The sequence below is a fragment of the Dermacentor variabilis genome, chromosome 1, assembly GCF_050947875.1.
Source record: "Dermacentor variabilis isolate Ectoservices chromosome 1, ASM5094787v1, whole genome shotgun sequence".
In the NCBI taxonomy this organism is placed as follows: Eukaryota; Metazoa; Arthropoda; class Arachnida; order Ixodida; family Ixodidae; genus Dermacentor; species Dermacentor variabilis.
In genome coordinates, this window is record NC_134568.1 from 235,252,978 (window position 1) to 235,274,635 (window position 21,658).

A 21,658-nucleotide genomic window follows, 5' to 3' on the forward strand; every position below is an offset into this window, starting at 1 on the left:
TCCAGTCTTCCGACTTGGGAAGGCATTTGCTCTCACTAACGGTGCTAGCGTAAGAACCTCTTTATGAACACTGGCTCAAGATTATGCGACATAATTCTCTGGTAAGTCAGTGCGGCCCCATTTTCTGGAAATTTTAATGAAGTGTCCTGATGCATCATGTATTGTTGCGTGGGAAACATGATGAGCTGTGAAATCAGTACTACATTAAGCCACACACGCGCACACACACGCACACACGTGCACGCACACGCACGCGCGCGCGCCCGCGCACACACACACATTACTCGGCACATTATAGCGAAGACAGCCTACCAATGGCAAAAGGTTCTGGCAATCTAACCTTCGCATGAGGACGCTTTTCGATGAACTGTTTCTTTATTATTATTATTATTATTATTATTATTATTATTATTATTATTATTATTATTATTATTATCGCCATTATGATCATAATCATGAGGGGACCAAGAGCCAGCTGCATCCCGTCCTCTTCGCGCTATATGCCGCTCTTGTGCGATGGAGCAGAAACTCGGCATGACAGCCGCTGATGGAACTCCTGAATCCGTTTTACAGTTCCAGATACGCCTGCCTACACACGCTGCTTTCAGGTCTGCTGGGGTACATTGGTATTGGTATATATATATATATATATATATATATATATATATATATATATATATATATATACACTGGCACTGAGCTTTTCTGGCAGAGACTGCAGGTCAAGCCCACTTATTAACGGTTCCGCTTGGAGTGAACTCTCATTTAGTATGAACAGCGTTTCCTCAGCCAACAAATTCTGAAGAAAAGGAAAGAATTAAAGCGTGTACATGGACTGCAGACAGGCGATAAGTGCGGAATAGATGGAGCTTTTACGACCTAATTAGCTTGTCATGTATGTACATCAAGATGCGAATATATCTGTAGCCTTCGATTTAAGGGGTCGCACGAATATATAGGGAGGCCGGCATGCGCGTGGCGGAGCCTATCTGTGGGAAAATACGCACACTATAATTACTGCGCGGACAAATGAACGCACATCTTTTGGCAGATTTCTTTGTGACGCAGCAAACAAGAAACGATAATATTGGGCAGGTGTCAGTCCATCATATATACAGACTCCTCTTCACCTGCCCGGCAGGCTATCTCGGCCACACTTTCTGCGCCTTCTCCAAGAGGCGGCACAATAGGGGTGATGAGAGAGGCAGAGCAAAAAAATGAGGACCCGCGGAAAAGGCCGCACACTTTCACGGTCGACTTGACCGGCTGTATGCGGCGGCACACCACGCTCTCACCCGCGGATGCGTGACGCTCGGTCGGCTCCGCCGGCTTTCTCTTCTTTTGCCTAACCTAATAAGGGCCCAGCTGGCCAGCGACGCCAACAAGCGGGCCACGTTTCGTGACTCGCGTGTACGGAGAAGCGCAAATCCTAACGCGTCACCTTCGAAATGAGGGCAGCAAAACGGAAACGGCAATCCCTAAAGCGCCTCTCTTTCTGTTCCCCCCCCCCCTTTCCCCCTCAGTGTCGTGCGTTTCGTGCGCGAATATGCTCGAGGAAGACGGCTGTTCCATTGTCTGGCTGGCAGTCTGCCTTTTCAGTGCCTATTTTGCCGCACTGAGCGATACGCATGAGGCCAAGCAAGCCATGCGGTCCCGTAGGCTAGTGAACCTGACATGTATGACAATATGTCCTTACGTTATAGGTAAGAGTACTTCGCTATCGATGCTACCGATCGGGGCTTTCGGAACGGTCCCTGCTGCTTCGCTTTCCATTCGCTGTCTGTCGGTGTTCATGGCCGCTGTGCGCGAGGACAAAGACGTCGTGCGCTCCCACGCTCGCAGAGGGCCGCCGGAGAGGACGATACCTGGTCTGTTGTTTCTCGGGAGCCGTTGTCGAGCTGAAGCATCTCCCTGGTCTTTTTTTTTTTCTATGCCAGCCTCGTATCTGGGAACACGAACAGTCTGCTGTAGAAGGCCACATAGAACGCGGATTGGAGCTCACTTAGTACATTGAGAACGCTGGTATTGAGAGCACTGCTTCAGCAGCATTCTTAGCTGTATGCAGGTGCACCAATCTGGCGTAATAGCTTGCTCAAAAATGTATTACTTTTGTGATCTATTTTTCACGACCTAGTTCCCGACGAAAGAAAGGGGCTCGCTTCGCATGGTATGCGAGTTCCGAGCCGCATTACTGCTTTGAGCACTAAGTTAATTATTTTCTCGTTATATGGCACGACACAACTGGCACGGCGTGCATGCGCCGAGGTGACCGGTTCTGTAATCGCTCACCCGCGGGTACAGAAAGGTGCGCGTTGAGTAAGTCGCGTGGACTTACTGCTCCAAATGATTACTTACTTTTTTTTAATTCCGTGGTGCGTAAAACTTGACGCCGACTTATCGCGAATTGTTCGGGTGGACGTTACCATTGATCGTTTCGAGCGACAACGTGTTGAACATAATGCATATAGCTACAATCACCATAGCACGTGCTGCCGAATAATGTTGTGGTTCGTTTTGTTTGTGTCTAGACATTTTCCTTCTTTCTTTATTACGTCTCTCTCTCTTCTTTTTCTTTTTTTCATGCACCCAAGTCCTCCTTCTACAGTTTTCTTTGGATATAACAGATCTAGGCTGCGTGCTGTTCTGACCCAAGTGCCGGGGTTCGGGTGGCTCCGTAACTGCCGTTGCAGCCGATCATATACTATACGAGGGGTGATCAAAAAGTTTTGCAACTCTCATATCAGGAAAACTTCCAGACCTTGGGAAAAAAAAATCATTTTTCAGCATAATCTCCCCTCACACTAATGCACTTCTCCCACTTTTCTGGAAAGCTTCTGAGACCTTGCAAAAAAAAAAAAGAAAGCTTTCTTCCTGGTTGCCAAGCCACTCCTCTGCGGCAGTTTGAAGCGAGTTCAAGTCATCAAACTTCGTTCCTTTGAGGTGTTTCTTCAAATTCAGAAATAAATAAAGGTCACTCGGGGCCAGCTCGGGACTGTAGGGTGGGTGGTCCAGCTGTTCGAAACCACACTCTCGAATGGCAGCCTGGGCAACACGAGACCTGTGAACCGGGGCGTTGTCGTGCAGGAGGAGGACACCTATTGTCACTAATCTTCGGCGTTTTTCCACGATGGCTTTATACGCAGTTTTCGAAGAAAGTTGGCGTAGTATTCGCCTGTAACTGTCCTACTGTTTTCAAGATACTCAATGAGCAGGATACCCTTTGCGTCCCGAAAAAGTGTCGCCATCACTTTCCTCCATGAGCGTTGGGTTTTGAATTTTTCAGGGGAGGGGACCCCGAATGCCTCCACTGCATAGACTGCTGTTCTGTTTCTGGGTCCCACTGATACAGCCACGTCTCATCCTCAGTCACAAGGCGGGAGAGAAAATCTTCTGGGCCGCTTGAATAGAGGTGCAAAAGTTCCCTTGATGAATGCAATGCAAGCGGTGGTGTCGATCTTGCGTTGAGAGGTTCTGTGGCACCCATCGTGCCGAGACCTTCGTCATAACCAAAATATCGTGTATGATAGTGAAAGCACTGCCGTAAGACATGTTCAATTCTCCGGCAACTTCGGACACGTTGATTCGGCAATTATTCATGATAAGGCTCTCTGCTGAGGCTGAATGGTACGAATTGGTTGAAGTAATCGGCCACCCTGACCTTGGGTCATCTTCCACGCACACACGGCCACATTTAAACTCATTGAACCACCGAGTCACTGTAGCATATGAAGGACATTCACCATCCTACTGTGGATTTCTTTGGCGGAATTTCCTTCTTTGCACAAAAATTTGACAACGCTCCGGTACTCGAGCTTGAAATCGTGGGAGGACGCCATGTTTGACTGTCTGATGCACACCAAGTAACAAGCTGGAAGGCTTGATATTCAGATTTTGCTAGGCTGCAGAGATGACCTAAACAAAAGGCAGAGAGAGATCACTGTCAGATATTTGGTTATAACCAAGTTGCAAAACTTTTTATCTCCCCTCGTATGTTCAACCCCGCGAAGCCTTTCCTTTTGAACCACGAAAAGGGTCAGAAAAAAGCGCTGTTTTGCGTCTAGAGGTTTTGCAGAACTCACGCAACCTAGGTTGCAGTGTTAAGTTCTAGTATATCGTGCTGATTTTGCTCGCTCTTAAATGCTGTGTATAATACAGTTTATGTTACACAATTTGCGCTGTCTCTGTTAGACATTCGTGACATTTCCAGCGCTTGTAGAAAAAAGAATCACTTGATCAGAGAAAAAAGAACAACGGGACAGGGGAGGAAATTGGTCTTCAACTAATTTTACTGCGTGAAACTTACACTCGCAGGTCACACGGGAACAGAGAGAAGGGTTTAATCGTTGTACATGGGCTCCACCACTCTTCACATGCGTGCAGCACGCAGCCGCTGAATCGGGTAGTCAAGTTGTTCTTCCATGGCCAGAGCGATCGATGAGGTGCTCACGCACGTATCGCCTTCGTTTTTGTTGCAGCAAGTTTCATGAATTGCTCTATATTTTTCTTATCTGTGCTTCCCAAGGAATTTGACTCACGAAAGAACCGCGCGGTCCTAACGCGTCGCTCGGCAGCAGGTAAGAAACTGCAATGCCGCACTTGAGAGGCACCGAAAGGGCGAAATTCGGCTACATTGACGAACAGCTCATCCACTCCGAGACGCTTGCCTACTTTGCTTGAACGCTGTGTTTGGGAGGTCTGCGCTCGGCTTAGCGCGCGCGTTGTGTGCAAAAAAAAAGAAAAAGAAAAGAAAGAAAGAAGAAGAAAAAGAAAGAAGAAAGAAAAGAAAGGGGGGGGGGGTAGCGGAATAACAGAACCCTCTTGCCCGAACCTCAGTTTGGCGCATGCCCTCGAGGCAGTGTGCCGCACGTTCGCGTGACCGAACACCGGGCGTCGGATACAGGGGCGGCAATTGACACATGGCGGGCCCGTGTTTCCCCTTTGTTGCGGGCGCGAGCGGCCAGCAGAACAATGGGATGCCGCTCGCGGTCTAGTGGCCCTCAGGTGGAACCGGCCGCCGCTCTGGGCGCGCACGGCGGCGGCGGTCAGCACTGCGCGCGTCTCCCCTTTGTTCCTCCTCGCTTTGTTTTCGCTTTTGCGCGACTGCGGCCGCAGGATGCGTGCGCGGGACCGAGCTCACCGCACGCGGCTGTAACGGGACGCCCTCGCGGCTACACCGAGCATTTCGATGCGGCTGCCGTCGTTTCGCGTCGAGCGACTCGGTGCGCACGATCCGAGAGACGCGTGACCAATAGTTTCCGCCGGTGCTCCTCTCGGCTTTTCGAACGGCTTTGGGAAACCCTCCGACGCGCGACGTTCATTGTTTCACGCTGCTGGCAGATGCATAATGCCCTGACTATTCAATCTTTATTTGTTGTTATTATTATTATTATTATTATTATTATTATTATTATTATTATTATTATTATTATTATTATTATTATTATTTTATCTCTTTCTGTCATTAGTATTTCATCATTTTTCTTGTTCGCTGCAACACCGAGCAAAACGACAGTCGGAGGCGGTGACCGACGCTAGGAAACAAAGACAAAGAGGCGGGAATAAACGATGCCCGCTTGTCTTTTCATTCTATCGCCTTTCCGATGTGCGGCGCATTAAACCTTCCTTCCCGCTACAATGAGAAATAAATGGACGGAGGGATGGGAACGTGTCCGTAGTAAAACGCAATGACGTGCCTTCTGTACGCACACACCATTTCCTGCCTTCTTTTCCTCACCAATTCAAGAGGAGTAAGGCCCGCAATAGGAAGCACGACCCGTGTTCACGAGACGCTCTTGCGCTAGGATTGTTCGTAAGAGAAAATTCCAGCCACACACCTGATGGTGGACATACTATCGGCGAAGGCGGCTGGCCAGTGGCAGAGCACTTACGAAACCTTGTGAATTCGGCCCTATGTCCTTACAGGTAACAGAAGACTCGCGCGCCTTGAGCCACGACGTCACAAAGGAAGGCCGATCAGTATATATACTATATTTCAATGGGGAATGCGGGCGCGACGATCGTTCGTTCGCCTTTCTTTCTTTCTTTTCCTCCCGAAGCGCAGCTTCCAGCAGTAAGCGCGGTCTGTGGCGAAATAGTTGTTGCCCGCGACTGCCTGGCTGATGTAGCCGCAATGGCGGTCATTCCAAAGTTCGAGTTGCCCTCCCTTCCCGAACTTTCGACAAGATGGAAACTCGGACCAGCACGACCTTCCCTTACACAAATTATTTTAGAGGGTCTAAATATCATTTAACCGACTTCAAGCAGATTGCTTCTCATCAGTGTTTCCTTCTGACTACAGGGAGAATACAAGTCGTCTGTAGATGAAAGTCATTAGCAGGTCTGTTTGGCTGGTCGAATCCGGGCCAACAGGCGTCCAAGCGGTTTTTTTTTTTTTTGTACGTCTGCAGGCATTAGCAGGTTTATGTATAGACTCTCCAGAGAGTGCCTCAATAAACTTTTGTGAAAGTTATTTCAGTTGTGAACTTGAATCAATGCTACGAAAAGACAGAGGGTCACAAATGAAACGAGACCCTTTCTGCTCCGCAAAGCACTTACGCTCGCCATCGCATTTGACGTTTCTGCAGTGCAGGTGCGTCCACCGTGGAGCCATGAGGCGGCCGTCCTTGCTGGCGTTGGTGACCCTTCTGGTTCAGGTGAGCACTGGCCTCCCTTAGCTGCTAAAAAAAAAAAAAGGTTTAGCCTTTCATGAGGGAGATGTTCGCGTTTTTACACGGCTGTGTCGTATCATGTATCTGTGCGAATTTGCCGATTATGCGTAATGTTAGCAATGTCACACACGTTGGAAAGGTGCAAGCGCTTACACTGCAAGAAGATAATCTGTCGTTGCACTTAATTTGGACAATTCTTCAGTTAAAGAACACAAAAAATTTAGATTTCGATCGTTGTTTTTGGTATGTATAAGTTGCAAAGCTTTGCACATTTAGCTCTTTCAGACAAAGTTTAGACACCATCCTCTTTTTAAATAATAATTGCAAAACTGGGATCCCTTCTGAACGATTACGAAATTATTGAATTACATGGGCGTTTGGCGGTGACACCTGGTAACGCAGACAACGCTGGCTCTAATCGCCACAAAGTGAGGAACGAAATAATTTTACTTGTAGCGTGCTGCGTGGCACTTGAGTACTTCTGTAGCTAAATGGCACATGCACTACGAGCACTACCAGATGTTTGCGACGTCAGGACGAATTGGCATGCGCGGAACTCAACGGTAAAGGAATGGCATGTCGTTTTGCTTTGAGCGTTGAAAATATAGAAGTGTAGATGAGATGAACAGAGATTATGTTAAATATATAGAGAGGGAGGAGTTAATTCGAGGTAGTTCCGGTAGGCAACGCTGCACGGCAGAATGACATGGGAAGAGACAGACCAAAAGAGAACTAACCGCCCCCCCTCTTCCCGCTGAAACAATGCAGGTGTAGCGCGCGCAGCATTGTCGCCATCTATCGTGCAAATATCCCGGGACACTAACAGCTCATTCATAGCCTTTTGTGTGGATTGTGATTGTTGACTTGGAACCTTCTGTTCTGATAGTGGAGAGAGAGAGAAACAAGCTTTAATGATGTACTAGAGATGTTAGCCTGGCTGTTCGCCTGGCATGCCACTCCAGGTGCTGGGTGATGATTATGATACGTACAGTGATAAACACTTAACAGCACACACAGTCTCACACACACATCTCTCTCTCTCTCTCTCTCTCTCTCTCTCTCTATATATATATATATATATATATATATATATATATATATATATATATATATATATATAGATATATATATATATATATATATATATATATATATATATATATATATATTATAAAGGAGTGAGTGAGTGAATAAACTTTTATTTGGTCCAGCAAAACACGATATTTATTGGGGTTCGTAGCGACCGCCGGTTCTAGGATGCACCGAGCAGTTCCCGTGCTCGAGCCTCTGCTGCGCGCTTGATGCTGCCGATGCTGGTGACTCTGTGCGCACGTTCGTTATCTTCCTTACAATGGCCCCGCGGAAATAAAGGATCCATCTTGGCGACTTGGTTTTCTGGAAGGACGGTAGAATGGTGGTACGGCTTGAGACGCTGAATGTGAACGATATCGCGGTTACGACGTCGCATGTCGGACGGCGGCATTAGCGGCTCAACCAGGTAATTAACGGGTGATGTTCGCTGGATGGCCCGTCGTACTTCGGAAGGAGTTTTGAAGCGAGCCCAGGCGTGCGGTGTGGCACTAACAACCAGACGAGAGCGCCCGGGAGAAAAGTGGAAGTCGAGTTCTGGGCATCGTGAACGGCTTTTTGACGGTTCTGGTCGTGCAAGGTGAATCGGCGGGCCAGCTGGCGACATTCCTCGGCGTGTCTGGCAGCTTCCGAGATAGGCAGGCATTCGGATGGGTCCGGCCGGTAGGGCAGAATGGTGTCAATTGTATGCGAGGTATGACGGCCGTAAAGAAGGTAAAAGGGCGAGAATCCGGTAGTGGCCTGAGTCGCGGTGTTGTAGGCGTAGGTGACAAACAGAAGAACGAGGTCCTAATTAGCGTGATCAGGTGAGACATATATGGCGAGCATGTCATCAAGAGTTCGATTAAAGCGTTCCGTGGTACCGTTAGTCTGTGGGTGATAAGCAGTGCATTTACGATGAACAATAGCGCATTTAGCAAGCAGGTGTTCGATGACTTCAGATAAGAAGGCTCGGCCTCTGTCGCTTAAAAGTACACGTGGACCTCCATGAAAAAGGAGAAAACGGCGAAGTATGAAATTGGCGACCTCCTGCGCTGTAGCATTTGGTAGAGCGGCAGTCTCCGCATAACGGGTTAAGTGGTCTACCGCGACTATTATCCACCTGTTGCCGGTAGGAGCCAACGGAAGTGGCCAGTAGAGATCTATGCCCACGCGATCAAAGGGTCGGGATGGGCATTGTAAAGGCTGGAGTTCACCGGCGGAGTTGTGCGGTGGCGCTTTGCGGCGTTGGCACTCATGACAAGATCGGACGAACTTTCGAACGAAATTATACATTCCCCGCCAGTAATAGCGATGTCGAAGTCTTTCGTAGGTCTTGAAGACTCCCGCGTGGCCACACTGAGGTTCGACGTGGAACGAGGAGCAGAGTTCTGATCGCAAGATTCTCGGAATGACGAGTAACCAGGTGCGTCCCTCTGGGGCATTGTTGCGTCGATATAGTAGCTGGTCTCGAATCGCAAAATGAGGAACTTGGCGCCGAAGCGTACGTGACGCCGGAACTTTCGACGTATCCGAGAGAAGGTCGAGCAGAGTTGCAGTCCAGGGATCATTATGCTGTGCAGCAGCGATAGTGTCAACGTCCAGAGAGGATAATGTGCACTCGCAGGAGGAGTCGTGACTGGCCTTCGGGGGAAGCGGCGATCGGGATAGCGCGTCAGCGTCGGAGTGCTTTCGCCCGGAACGGTAAACTTGGATTCGCAATGCCCAGCGAGCAAGGCGGCCCGATGGATCTTTGAGCGTCGACAGCCAACATAGTGCGTGGTGGTCGGTCACTACGTCAAACGATCGGCTGTATAAATATGGGCGAAACTTGCCAAGCGCCCACACAATGGCCGAACACTCCTTTTCTGTAACGCTGTAATTGGTCTCCGCCTTGGTTAACGTGCGACTCGCGTATGCGACGACGTATTCTGTGTGGCCAGGTTGACGCTGTGCTAACACAGCGCCAAGGCCTACACCGCTTGCATCGGTATGGATTTCGGTTGGCGCTTGAGGGTCAAAATGGCGAAGAATGGGGGGCGTCGTGAGAAGACGGCGCAAGGTTGTGAAGGCGTCGTCACACGCTGGAGACCATGATGAGAGATCTCTATAGCGCCACCAAGGAGCTGCGTGAGAGGCGATATAATTGAGGCAAAGTTTCAAACGAATCGCCGGAAGTAAGAGCAGAGGCCGATAAAACTGCAGAGCTCTTTCATAGTGGTAGGTTTTGGGAACGCAGTAACATCACGTAGCTTCTCGGGATCCGGGCGAATGCCCTCCTTTGACACAACATGGCCGCAAATTGTGAGCTGACGAACAGCAAATCAACACTTCTTCAGGTTAAGTTGTAATCCGGCGTTGGTCAAGCAAGTGAGTACGTGCTGGAGGCGGGGCAGGTGCATTGCGAAATCAGGGGCGAACACCACAATGTCGTCAAGATAGCAAAGACAGATTTTCCATTTGAGGCCACGCAGAGCATTATCCATCATTCTTTCGAACGTAGCAGGTGCGTTGCAAAGCTTGGAAGGCATGACGGTGAATTCATACAAGCCGTCTGGTGTAACAAGGGCAGTTTTCGGGCGATCGGCCTCTGCCATCGGAACCTGCCAGTAGCCTGACCGCAAATCCAGCGAAGAAAAGAACTCGGCTCCCTGCAAACAATCCAGAGTATCATCGATGCGTGGTAATGGGTCCTTCAGCCTGATCTTGTTCAACCGTCGAAAATCAACACACAAGCGGATGGAACCGTATTTTTTTTTTTTTGTGACGAGGACCACGGGAGAGGCCCATGGGCTTTGGGAAGGTTGAATGACGCCTCGACGGAGCATGTCATCGACCTGGTCTGCAATGACGTGACGTACCGTAGCGGACACGCGATATGGTCTTTGTCGCAGCGGTGAGTGAGAGCCAGTATCGATGTAATGCTCGACCGTCGATGCACGGCCAAGAGATGTTTGCGCAACGTCGAAAGAACGGCGGAAGTGCTGAAGGATTGCGAGAAGTTGAGATCGCTGCGAATGCGTCAGATCTTCGGCGATGAATGGGCTGAACACACCAGTCCATGTTGAGTCGGGTACGGAGAGGGCACTCAGTTCATGGACGGCAGTAGAAGGCACTTCGTCGAGGACGGAGACAATCCGTGTTGAATCGACCGACTCGACGTAACCAAGGCATTCGCGGCGGAGCAGTGATAGCGGCGATAAAAGATGAATGGGCATCGTGCTGACACCGGCGGCAAGGTCAAGAGCTGCAAAGGGCAAAGAAAGCGCTTTTCGGGTAACAAAGTGATGAGAGGGCATGAAGAGAGAGATTAAAACATCTTTATTAATAATATTTGAATGGCAAGAGCAGTGTGGGAGGAACCCTCAGTCCAGGGTCCCTAAGATGCTTCCGGCGATGTTTCGAGCCGGTTGTATCACAGCTCGGAGGACCTCGGGAGGTCCGTCGCGGAGGGCATCGTCCCACAGCTCTTTGTTGCGTAGGGGGTAAATGAGAGTTGGCAAGGGAGGAAAGAGGTTTGCAGTGCACTCAATCGTGACGTGGAAGATTGTGGGCGAGCTGCCACAGCCAGGGCAACGATATGCATAACAGTGTGGGTAGAATTTATTGAGAGAGACAAGATTTGGATATGTTGCGGTTTGTAACTGGCGTAATGCCACTGCTTCCTCCCGCGAGAAGGACGGCGGTGGTGCGGCGTGGGTGCGACGAATGCGTGTATAATGACGGAGTATGTATTTGTAACGGAGCAAGGGATCCCCCCACTCTGAACTAGTCGCCTCACCACGCCGAGTCGCCCGGAGGGAAATTTCTCGGGCAACCGCATGTGCGCGTTCGTTACCCGGCAGCGAGGTATGACCAGGGGTCCAGAGTAAGTGGATGTGGGGAGGTGTGGTTGGTGTATTTTGCGGGATATGTTTGAGAATTTGGTGCGTCGCTCTCGGGATGCCATGTCCTGATATGAACGCCCGGCATGCCTGTTGCGAGTCCGTCAATATATACACTTCCTCAGGAACGCGGATGGCGTATCGAATTGCAAGAGCAACACCGAGAATTTATCCGTAAGCGGCATTTGTTCCGCGCATTGCAGCAGAGTCTCTCATGGATTCGGTGCCATCCAAAACTACCGAGGTATAGCCCTCTTGAGTGCGTGATGTGTCCGTGCATAAAGTATGTGTTTCCGGGATGTTTGCAAGCATGCGGCCAATGTATCATACACGGGCTTTGCGCCGCCCTTTGTCATGCTCGGGGTGCGTATTACGTGGCAATGGATGAATACTTAGTGCTTGGCGTATCGCTGACGACAAGATCGTTCGACGGATTTCAGACTCAAGGGGTGGGACAGCTAGAGTATCCTAGCCGTGTGAGAAGATAGCGGCCAGTAGGAGTGAGTAGGAGGCGCTGGCGACGGCTGACCCAATGTGCCTCTAGCAGCTCGCCTAGTGTGTTATGTGTCCCTAAGTTAAGGAGACGATGTGTGGATGTATAGTTCGGGAGGCCATGGGCCAGCTTCGTCGCTTTGCGAATCATTAAGGATCATAAGGATCTCTGCATACTCCTGAGATTCCCGTGTAATTTGATCTATACGTTTCCTAAGTTTGCGGTTGAGGCGTTGTCGTTTCCATCGTCGTGTCAACCCTCTGCGGGCGTTCCAAAGATGAAGTAAATGCGGGTCTATGTCTGGTGTCTCGGTTGTGGTGCGCAGTGTGCTGGTGGTGGCCTCTAGACCTTGTGCGAGAGAGTCAAGCCAGCGTTCGTACCCTTGGCGCTCAGGTGGGTCCTGGCGACGTTCCCTGAATTTCGCCCAAACCGTTATACGCACATTTCGCTCGGGCCTCCGCGCACCCCGTGACAAGGTGGTCGCCACAATGTAGTGGTCACTACCAAGGTGCTCTTCTAAAGGCCCGTGCGCAACGACTGGGCCAGTATTGCGCACGAAGGTAAGGTCAGGGCAGGTGTCACGAGATACGCTGTTGCCCATCCGAGTGGGGTGCTCTGGGTCGGTAAGCAGTGTGTATCTCATGTTACAGATGGCATTCCATAAGCGGGTCCCTTTAGCCTGCGATTTAACGTAACCCCATGCAGTATGCGGAGCGTTAAAGTCGCCGGCCACCACACAAACCCGTCCAAAGAGGCGCGGGGAGCGGCAACAAAGTCCCGGGAAGAAAAGGCGGTCGGTGGGAAACGGCGAGAAAGCCGCTTCCCATATGACTCCCGGCGAAAGCGGCCCGGGCAAGGGCGGTCAAGGGCGGTCGGTGAAGGTCGCGTAGTCTCGGTGGTTGCGGAGCGCGCCGACGACACGTCCGTTCACTTCGGCCGACCGATTGGAACTCAGAGGGCATGAAGATGACCGTCCCGTCGGATATGGTACTACAGAAGACTGGTACGAATGCTGAAAAGCACGGGGGAATACAGGTGTCTTCTTTCAAGACAATTTTAGCGGCAGGATGAGCATCGACGGAGGCCAGGTCACCAAGGTGGAAAAGTTCAATCTCAGCCCGAGCGCAGTTGATGATGGCATTGTGGCGCGAGAGAAAATCCCATCCCAGAATAACGGCGTGGGAGCACGATGAAAGAACTATGAATTCAGTTGCGTACAAAATGTCCTGTATGGTCACACGGGCAGTACAAGCAGCGGTAGGGCAAATGGGTTGAGCACTCGCCGTTCGAAGCGACAATCCAGACAGAGACGTCGTCACTTTACGAAGCGAATGGCAAAACCTGGCATCCATAACTGAAATAGCGGCACCGGTATCGACGAGGGCGACTGTAGCGGCATCTTCGATAAAACATCAATGACATTGGCAGGTAAAGGAGGAGGACTTCGGTATGTCGACACTTGCGCAGTTCTTGCCTCAGGAACTGCGTCGTCTAGTTTTCCTCTTCGTTAGAGACGGGTCGTCGACGCATAGGGGAAAGCGATCGGCGACGTGGGGAGCGTGATCGGAGGCGTTCGGAGCGAGGACGGCGATCAGTCTGGGAGCGAGCTGGTGATGGGTCGAAGGGTCCGTAAGGCGCATTTGAATCAGGCGGAACATAGGGCGCTCGGCGATCGTCATCGAACGCCTGCGATTGGCGGCGGCAGAACCTTGCGACATGACCGGGATACCTACATAAGAAGCATATAGGGCGATTGTCCGGCGTACGCCACGGGTTAGCGACGGCAGTGGTGGTCCAGGGGACGGGAGGGGGAGGGCGGTGCACAGGCTGCTGGAAGCGACGCACGGACACAGTGCGAGGGGCCATTGCAGCAACCGTAGCATAAGTGACTGGTGTAGTCACGACATCCTGCTGGTGAACAGCCGGCAGCGCTACCGAGACCTCTTCATGGATCACGTTACGGAGATGAGACGGCAAAGTGCTGGCAGACTCCTGAGTGACGGACACCAGAGATAGCTGTCGTGCGACTTCCTCGCGCACGAACTACTTAATTTGGGTTATCAGGGAGGCTTGTTCTGGGCCGGTGGTCAGGCTGCAGAGTGACGCCGCATTAGGTGTGGTATGTCGCCTTGTCAGAGCTCGCTGCTTACGTAATTCACCATAGCCCTGGCACAAGCTGATGACGTCGCCAACAGTGTGCGGATCCTTGGCTAGAAGCATCTGAAACGCGTCATCATCGATTCCCTTCATGACGTGCTTGATCTTTTCCGCTTCCGTCATGGCAGCGTTCACGCGCCTGCACAAATCTAGAACGTCTTCTACTTAGCTGGTGAATGTCTCACCCGTGTCCTGTGCGCGTGTACGCAAACGCTGCTCGGCTCGGAGTTTCCTGACGGTGGGTCGGTCAAATACTTATGTAATTGAAGTCTTGAACGCCGACCACGTTCGGATATCCCTCTTGTGATTTCTGAACCAGACACTGGCCACGCCGGGGAGGTAGAATGATACGTAAGCCAGTTTGTCCGAGTCATTCCATTTGTTGTGCACGCTCACCCGTTCGTAGGACGACAGCCACTCTTCAACGTCGTTGCCGTCGGTTCCGCTGAAGATAGGAAGCTCCCGCTGGCGAACGGTGCCAGCGCAAGGGACGGGTGGCGATGGAAGAGTCTGCTGGTCGGCGTCCGACATGGCGGAGGGTAGCGTCCGAGAACGGAGTTCCAGGATGGTAGAATGGAACGTTACACCGCACGGCTTCACCACTTATAAAGGAGGTTTATTGGGGTTCGCAGCGACCGCCAGTTCTAGGATGCACCGAGCAGTTCCCGAGCTCGAGCCTCTGCTGCGCGCTTGATGCTGCCGATGCTGCTGACTCTGTGCGCACGTTCGTTATCTTCCTTACAATATATATATATATATATATATATTTACAGCGTTTGGTTAAGGCTCGTGGCCCGCAAGGTAGTGAAAGACATTCAGTCTGTTATCCATAAGTTTGTGAAAACATCTTTGTCGGTAAGGTGCTAGTGAAGCAATGAAATAAAAATACCTCAAGGAGGGCCTCTTTCCGCCCGTGTTCTTGATATATATTGAGCGACTCTCAATTATTTAAAGAAGCTATAGTATTTTCCCACCCGTAGTTTGTTCCACTTTCCTGCTCTATGATCTGTGTCCGTATTCTCGGTAGATCTCCTTCGAGGATACAGCAATTGGTGAAAGCCAAAGCCTACACGGCACTGTCGATACGAGCGAACTAACACTGCATGGGTCATGATGTATGATCGCTTTGTAATGCTACTTATCAACATGTTACAAATTGTGATCATTAGCAATCACGTACAAAAGTTAAAATAAGAAAAACAAATGACATTTCGGCCGCCGCGCGGAAGCCGAAACGTCGACCCGGGCAACGTCTCGTTGGAGCGACGGGCATCCCATACACACGGGCTTACAACCGCGCGCAGTGACCGCGATGATCCGCGAAAGTGATGCGTCTTGAATGCGGCCCCTGAAACGGGGGAACAGTCTGGTGCAGCGCCGAGCTGCGCGCCTGTGCAGGTGGCGTCCCAGGGAAGCCCGCGGCGCGCGCGCCAGGGCAGCGCTACGACGCCGGCGGACCAGGCGTCGCTGCTGCCGTCGTCGCCACAGGGGCTGGCGCAGGTCTCCAAGGTGGCCGTGCGCTGCACCAAGAAGGCGATGGAGGTGCGCGTCGAGTTCGGCGCGCCCTTCGCGGGCGTCGTCTACTCCAAGGGCCACTTCGAGCAGCCCGAGTGCCGGCACGTGCAGGCGGACGCGACGCCCGGCAACGCCTTCGAGTTCGTTATCCGCGCGGACCGCTGCGGCTCGTCCAAGGTGGAGCGCAAGGGCAAGGACGGCGAGTCCTACATCGAGAACACCATCGTGGTTCAGAATGAGCCCAGGATTCAGGTGTGTGTGTGTGTGTGCGGGGCTGTGGTCTGGGAAAGCAAACCGTCGAGCAGGGCGTACAGGCGGCGCACAGGTTCGCACGCCCACGCCGCTCGGTATGTCCAGGGAGGCCATATAAGGTACACGGTTCCCCGCTCTGGTGGTCTGGCCACTGAACTGCGTCGGCCAGCGATGTTCAGTAGCCAAACTTCCCCGACGTATGCTGTCGGAAAGAACAAAAAACGTGCCGCATAGTCTGCAAACTCGACATCGCGTTGCTGAAAGCTGATACTTGCAAGAGGACGTGACACCTCTTCATGACAGGTAATATTTTGGGGCTGTTTATGTATTTAGGTTACTTATATTTAAGTTAATTGTTTTTTTCTCAGACTTAACTGCTTCAATCCGTTCGCAGTATTTCTTTCTCCTTCCTTGGTACACAATATACAGGGCCTTCAAAGTTAAACTAAGAGTATAATTTTAATAAAAACGCGATGCTATAGCTACGCAAAATCTGTCATCACAGGCGGTTTATGCGCTTTGGCGGGCACAGCTTTTGCGAACAATTAGAGTCATCAAACACACGCCACTGTTCTTAGCGGCTATGGTGTTGCGCTGCTAAGCACCATGCAGCTCGCGGGACCAAATCCTGGCCGCTGCGGCCGCATTTCGATGAAGGTGAAATGCAAAAAAAACGTCCCGGGTGTCCCGTGCATTGGGGGCATGTTAAAGATCCCCTGGTGGTCAAAATTAATCTGGAGTCCTCCATTACGGCGTGCCTCATAATCAAATCGTGGTTTTGGCACGCAAAAGCCCATAATTCATTCATTCAGGGTCATTAAACGTATAATTAACAAAAACTTCTTCATTAACATTTTTTCTGTCACGATTATGATATATGTTTATATGTGAAATGTCAAGCCAATTGTGTTAGAGGACAACTTCACCTTGTTTGATTCTCCTGGAGTGCTTCTGTTCCGAGATATTCATAATAAAATTTGACACTCAGCTAATTTCGCACTCAGGGGTGTGCGTGGATCTCGACAGAATGTCCAAGGGAACGTCAGCATGAGGCAAAGCAAAAGAGTCAGTGTTTGCTTATTTTCGCCTGCCGATGGCAAGAGCGCAGCTGTTATCAGCTTCGTCCAGCATGTGAATGATATGCCATCACGCAGTAAGCTACGCCACAATGGGGGCTTGACGTTGTGCCGAGATCCATGCTCATGAATGCTAAGTTAGCTGAATAAGTGTCAAATTTGATGTCTCGCAACAGATGCACTTAAGGAGAATCAAAGTGAAATGGTCTTCAAATACGATTGTCTTAGTCTTAAATATAACCATATGCCGCAATCGCGACATCAAGAAAATTAAGTTTTTGTTAATTATGAGTTTGGTAACTCTAATTTGTCGAGAAAATTGGGTCCGCCAAAGCGCATAAACCACTTGCGCAGTCACATGCTGCGTAGCTGGCATAGCGCTTTTATTAAAATTGCTGTTAGTTTAACTTTGAAGACCCTGTATATATGCGGCTTCTATAGCTAGTGGTCGAATTAAAAGTTGCTCTCGGATTGTTCTCGCGGGGACACCGTCGCGACCGGGCTGGTTGGCGTGGATGTGTATGTGTAGAACACGGGCGAGTGAAAAAAGGGACGAACGCACACTTGACTCGTTCTTCCTTCTATACACAGCTGTGGCTTGCACTATGGCAGTGCGAGAGCACAGTTTGAGCACTTCCAAGAGCTCCTGCCTGAACACACGGTCAGCGTTTCTCTTTGAACGAGAAGAGGCACCGGGTCGTGTCAGTGTTGGTGAGTGAGGCCGGTGCCTAAGCTGCTCACTGCTGCCACTGGACGTCGGACACCTGTTGTATTTATTGCGCCGAACCGTTTCTGCAACGTGACATGAATGTTGCCTAAAGCGGGGCGTGCGCGCAGGAGTGGTCGGACTCGGCGCGCCGACTGCGCTGCTCGTGGGACACGAACATCGACCGGACGGTGAGCTCGTCCATCAGCGTGAACCAGCTGGAGGTGCAGCAAGCGCGCTACGCGGGCTCGTCGGCCGCCGACTCGTACATGGACGTCCAGCTAGGCCGGGGCCCCTTCTCGCCGCCCGTCACGGGCCTGGTGCGCATCGGCGACACGCTCACGCTGGTCGTGTACACGCTGGGCGCCGACCTCGACGTGCTCGTCAAGGACTGCCTGGCCCACGACGGCGACCCGCGCCGCGCCGTCCAGCTAACGGACGCGCGAGGTTGCGTCGCCAAGCCCAAGCTGCTGGGGCCCTGGCAGAAAACGCGGAACACGGGTGCCACTGGCGCCAGCACCATCGCCTTCGCGTACCTCAAGGCTTTCAAGTTTCCCGACAAGGTCAGCCTCAAGTCTTCTCGATTCTCAATAGCGTTGCCTAAATAGGATACTTATTAAATGGGATAATAACGGATATCATTCTTACAGCTCTTCTTTTTCGTCTAGTGCACTCTAAGTACTGCATGAAGGTACAGAGAATGAAAAAGAAAAAAAAGATAAAGAAATATGCAGATCCCACTCACAGTGGGAATCGATGTAAGCGAAGCTTTCTGTGCTGTTTGCGTTCATTGACAATCACGACGACAGTCGTGATGTGATGTTAAATGTTACGTTGTCTGCACCACTTGCGCTACCTACAGTACACAGAACATACAGCGAGTCGTTTTTGTTCGACGTAGTGTTGCGCCATTGTTCGTAGCCTGCGAGAAAGTCGGCATTCTCATTCCCTGCACACGGTGCATCGCATCGTGACTGAAGTGTTGATTTGCTGGAATGCCGATTGCGTGTTGTCTTTTTTGACGCTACCGTGCTTTAGTGCGGATTTGCGTCTGCATGCCCTGCGTCAGTTGCCCGCACCTACAAACTTGCAGGGTGTTTATTTTTCAGAAAGAGCAGAAACGTGCCGTATCATACCTTGAATTATAATTTTTACTGCTTGTCCTCAACTGTTGCCATGCTAGTAGTAGCGTTTCTTTCATTGAAGAGACCCGAAACAAAGCATGCTTTTTGACGGCGCCTTTCCCTTCTCCCGCGATCAGGGCCGGTTAACAGTGCTGAGGGCCCGGTTAAAGAAAAGGGGGAGGGGACCCTCCTTTCCCTCCAGCCTTACCCTCTCGTAATTCTTGAGACTTGACGCTTTTTAGAATTCGGTACTAAGAACACATGAATCTACTAAGAATCTCCGAAGTGTTTATGAACATCGCCTGGGCGTCTACTTTCTCGCAGAGCACGTGGAGAGATTGACATCGGAATTGAACTATACCAGGAGACGAAGAGACATAGACAGCATTAAGATTTGTCGGGCTAGTTGGTTCATACTGAAAGAAGGGTAAATGTTTTTAATAACCCTCTCGAATAAACAATCGTACATATTTTCATTTATGCACAGATCGTTCACTTTTTAACAGGTAATACATTTACACTTTTGCAGGCAATATCGACTTTTAGAAGAGAAGGAAACACATTCATATTGCACACGCCTTTTCTGCTATTAAATTGCGGAATAAATTTACCGCAATTTTTCTTGCTTGATGGTCACAAGTTGCACTGGCAAACGATCATTCAACAAGCTGAAATTGATCAAGAATAGGCTTCGATCAACGATGCCTGACAGCCGCCTCAGCCATTTGTCGCTGCTGAGCGTAGAGACAGAGATTCTTAGGAGGCTCAGTGTTGAAGATCTCATCAAGAATCTGTCCCATCAAAAGGCACGAAAACGCTTGTAGAAACATACATACCTTTCTTTCTTTTCTTAAAAGATGAATAAAAAGAGAAAACATGTTAATACGTGTACACGTCCCATTTCAAAGTTGAATTTCTCCGTCCCAGTCGCGCTGCGCCTTTTCAATAGACGTTTCAGCATGTGTGCCACAGAAGAACAGCCTTCGTTGCTCCCAAATGAAATAAACGGTTCAAGCTCATCGGGAAATGTGACAGCCAGATCAGAAGGATTGCCTGCAGGTGGAGGGACTCTGCGCTGGGGAAAAGCAGTTCCAATCTGTAATAACAGCAAACTGCGAGCAGACTTCGGTGTAAGCGCTCAAGCGAGCTGTGAGAACGTGCAGGTGATTGTCAATCATGACGAAGAAGGTTTCACAGCTGAACTTAGCTGAAGGGTTTTGTGGCTCTGACGTGCTCGTGCCTTCAGTGCTGTCGTATCCTGTCGACTGTATTCGCTTTCTCTGGGTGCTTGCTTTGTACGAAGAATTGTCCGACGCTTCCTTCGCAAGCTTTTCAATTTAATCAAACCTATCTCTTAAGCAGGATACATAACCACGTAACGATTTCATAAGGCTTACGGCAGCATTCAATGAGTGTTGCGCTCTGAAGTGCCTTGCTGGTGGCGTTGAGGCACTGCAAAACTCTATTCCAACACTTGGCCATCAGCGCGATTTCCAGCGTTGTCATTGCATTCAGCAAAGAATTGACCTCGTGCTTCGTTTCTGCTTCTTCATAATGATCTTCGTATAGTTCCACCAAGGCGGCTTTGATTTCTTTAGAACCTGCCACAAGAGCCCTCGTTGCATCCGCTCGCGCTGACCACCGCGTGTCTGAGATTTGCTTTGGCATTACCGCTGTCGCGTTTTGTTTCAAGTGAGCCTGGAGTACCGCCCAATGATGAGTAGACGCAGCAAAGAAAACGTACATACGCTGTGCAATCCCGTAAAAACTAACAGCTTACCCACAAGAATCTACAGCATGCGCCCCGACCAGGTTAAGAGAGTGAGCAGCGCAAAGGATAAAATTTGCTTGCGGATTGATTTTTTTCAAATGAACCTGCGTGCTGGAGCATTTGCCAGCCATATTGCTCGCGTTGTCGTATGACTGGACACGGCAGTCTTGGAAGTTAACTCCGAAAAATTTTTTTAAACTCGAGCGTTGAATTCGCGATATCTTCCCCTTTGTGACTGGTTATGCCATGGGTAAAAAACCCGAGAAAATCTGAGAAATTGCTGCTGACCAGCAGGCACACTGCCCTCCTTATCCTGATCTTCCGCCTATTCCCCTCCCACCTCAACCCCTTAACTCGCTCCGAGCCCGTAAAAATTTTCTCCGGCAGGACACACGAGCTCTTATCCCACCGTGTGTCTGCTCCCTCCCCCTTCACCTTACTAGGGCGGAGGAGGTTGTGCTTAGGAGGCTCCGGGCCGGGGTGGCTCTTACACCGGCTGTTATCTCAAGCTCATACATCGGGCGGTCTCAGCACACGGCGTCGACGAAGTCGCTGTGACTTCGTCGCCGTGACTGCGTCCTGCGTGGGCAAGGTGCTGGAGCACGTCCAGCTCAACAGGTGGCAAGACTACCTGGAACGAGAAGGGCTGTACCCGGCCACTTTGATCGGCTTCAGACAGCATCTCAGCACGCAGGACGCGATGCTGCAGCTCAAACACCAAATCATCGATGACGGCGGCAGCGCCCGCGACAACAAAGCCATCCTAGGGCTCGACCTGCAGAGCGCCTTCGATAAGGTGAAACACTCGGCGATTCTGTCCCAAGTCTCCAAGCTCAACATGGGGGAAAGATCCTACACCTACATCAAGGACTTCCTCACGGACAGGACCGTCGAGCTACGAGCAGGCGACCTACAGACGCAAGAGAAGAAGCTCGGGAGCACCG

At 50.6% G+C, this 21,658-nt stretch overlaps 1 protein-coding gene across 3 annotated transcripts in view; it reads left to right on the top strand.

Annotated features, from left to right (window-relative positions):
- Positions 1–21,658, top strand: part of LOC142559753 (cuticlin-3-like) — a 46,274-nt gene that overhangs the window by 12,800 nt on the left and 11,816 nt on the right. For 2 of the 3 annotated variants that reach the window (XM_075671370.1, XM_075671386.1), the window contains exons 2-4: positions 6,585–6,653; positions 15,669–16,037; positions 17,951–18,382. In XM_075671370.1, the coding sequence (XP_075527485.1) occupies positions 6,609–6,653; positions 15,669–16,037; positions 17,951–18,382 (846 nt within the window). In that variant the 5' untranslated portion in view covers positions 6,585–6,608. The remainder of the gene's footprint in view (positions 1–6,584; positions 6,654–15,668; positions 16,038–17,950; positions 18,383–21,658) is intronic. The other variant, XM_075671378.1, reaches the window with a different exon arrangement.